Genomic DNA, 2573 nt, shown 5'->3' with positions numbered 1-2573 from the left:
ACTTTAAATTCAGTTTTAATTTAGTGAAATTTATTTTCAAACAAATGCATTCAATTTCAAATTATGAACATTCAGATTCAATCTGAGCAATTCAAATTCACTTCCTGTTGGCACAAGATTTATCCCATATAAACACGGCCGCCATGAATTCAGCAGAGACAGGTCCAGCTCAGGACAAAACTGAGGTAGAGAAACACAACCAGAGACCAAAAAGACACCTACCTGATCCTCCCAGAGCCTTCCTGTCTGTAACACAAACACAACAACACCTCTGATTAGAGTCAGACACAACAACGTGTCACYAGAACAAAACACTTCACAGGAAACAGTGGGTCAGTACTCACGGATGTCTCTGAAGTGGATGATGAGCCTCGCCACCAGAGACAAGTACTCCTCCTGAAACAAACATCAGGTCACTTTCACAATAAGAGCATCTTCATCACACATCATCTTCCTCTYGGTCAGACTCACTCTGGTCTTGGCTTTGATGTAGACGTGGTTCTCCATGTCGGTACCAGACTTGTGTGTGGTGTTGGCCGTTCCTGCCTTCCTCATGGCGTCTTCACTGGGAAAATAGAAAACAATAAAAAACACATTAAACTTCAGTCCGGTCACATGACCTGAGAGAACCGAGGCACCGTAAACATTTATCTCCACGTGTTCTTGGATTTATCCTCCTCCTCCACAACATGAACTGGTTTTAGAGCCTGGTTCTGCTGCACTTTGACCAAACACTGGTCCAAACAGTTCCAGGTACAGATTTTACCTGAGGTCCACATGTTTAACATGAGAATCAACATTAACGTCTCCTGGAGGCGTGGCCTAAAGTATTTTAGCCATTTTGAATGAAGGACAGCATCTTAGCAGGAGCTCCTCCAACAGATGTTAAACTGTCCTTGTTTCTGTTTCTGGTGTTTTTCTGACTTGTTTTTGTAAAACATGGGCCATCATGTAACTGCTTGTGTCCGTGTACCTGGAAGCAAAATATCTAACCAGAGGTATAAAGAACCAATCATAAACAATGAGGGAAAATCAAACACAGACCTGATTCAAGATGGCCGCCACGGCCAACTGACTTAACAAACACACACTTAAAACTCTGTTTTAAAGAGACTGAGCTCAAATATAAAGTGGTAGTGAGTGGCTGTGGTGTAGAGGTACAGCAGCTGACTTGGGACCAGAAAGTCACAGGTTTGACACCCGACCATGCCCACATGTCCTTGAGCAAGACACCCAACTGCTCCCCAGGTGTTCACGTGTCTGCCCGCTGCTCCACCTGGTGTTTCTCATGTGTGATGGGTCAAATGCAGAGCACACRTTACATCCTGCAGGAACATGTACTGATGACAAATAAAACACATTTACCTGTGTAGCTGAGAGTCTTACTCTTACATTTTTATTCATTTTTCATCTCATCCTGGTATTATTTATCATCTCCCAGCAAAACAAACTTTAAAAAAAAGTTAATCATCTGTAATAACTAATATTAACAATAAGACAAATATAACTAATATAAAACATCATAAACAATCCTTAGTTCTGTTGAYGAAAGTCAAATTTAAAATAGATTTAATCGGGTTCCAATGTAAATATTAAACTTGGCAATATTTTACTTACAATATTACTCTTAAAACACTCATCTGCAGCTTGTTCACTGACAGATGGATATGTTGGTTGAATCGGAATAAGCTTTAAAAGGGTTAAAATTATTAACAGATATTTCGATTCTTATTGAAGCTCAAAACTGATTAGAAAATCGCTTTCATAGTAATTTAGTTAAATTTAGTGAAGCCGAATTTAGTAATGATTTTAGACGTCATTAATACACTTCAGATCAGATTTATGGACYCAACCAACAGGACGATTTTCACTTTTGTTTTTTAATGTTTCGTTTTGGATGCTGCGCTTCACCTAGCCGACAAGCTAACGTTAGCCTAGCTTACAGGAGCTGAGCTGAAGCCCGGAGAAAGAAGCAACGTTTCTCACATCTGAGCCACGACTTTCTGCCGAAACTGCGGGCTCCTCCAGTCGCTGTCCGGTCCAGGAACCTCCATGGCCGAATTAATTTCTCTCTGCGGGACTTTTGTTGTAACAAGACGAAGCTTCCTTCTTTCACAGCGAGGAGGAAGAGACACGCCTGCTGCTGCGTCGCTGCTGCCGCCTGTCGGCCGGAGCGGATATTACAGATACTAATGTTCCACACAATGACGTATGTTCTACACAATGGCGTGTGTTCTACACAATGACGTATGTTCTACACAATGACGTATGTTCTACACAATGAAGTATGTTCTACACAATGACGTATGTTCTACACAATGAAGTATGTTCTACACAATGACGTGTGTTCTACACAATGGCGTGTGTTCTACACAATGACGTATGTTCTACACAATGGCGTGTGTTCTACACAATGACGTATGTTCTACACAATGACGTATGTTCTACACAATGAAGTATGTTCTACACAATGAAGTATGTTCTACACAATGACGTATGTTCTACACAATGAAGTATGTTCTACACAATGAAGTATGTTCTAATCTACACCAATGTTTCCCAAAGTTGGGGTC

The 2573-nt window shown here is 40.9% G+C and overlaps 1 protein-coding gene across 3 annotated transcripts in view; it reads right to left on the bottom strand.

The window, feature by feature from the left end:
- The window catches only part of med15 (mediator complex subunit 15), a gene marked incomplete in the record, with an annotated part of 33213 nt that overhangs the window by 28078 nt on the left and 2562 nt on the right, over nucleotides 1–2573 (bottom strand). For 2 of the 3 annotated variants that reach the window (XM_014023130.1, XM_014023129.1), the window contains 4 exon segments: nucleotides 223–246; nucleotides 345–396; nucleotides 472–565; nucleotides 1944–2161. In XM_014023130.1, coding sequence (XP_013878584.1) covers nucleotides 223–246; nucleotides 345–396; nucleotides 472–565; nucleotides 1944–2161 — 388 coding nt within the window. 3 annotated transcript variants of the gene reach the window in all.

The sequence above is a fragment of the Austrofundulus limnaeus genome, unplaced genomic scaffold (genome assembly GCF_001266775.1).
Source record: "Austrofundulus limnaeus strain Quisiro unplaced genomic scaffold, Austrofundulus_limnaeus-1.0 Scaffold358, whole genome shotgun sequence".
In the NCBI taxonomy this organism is placed as follows: Eukaryota; Metazoa; Chordata; class Actinopteri; order Cyprinodontiformes; family Rivulidae; genus Austrofundulus; species Austrofundulus limnaeus.
The sequence above is the reverse complement of the archived record's forward strand: the minus strand, read 5'-3'. Positions and strand labels throughout refer to the sequence as shown.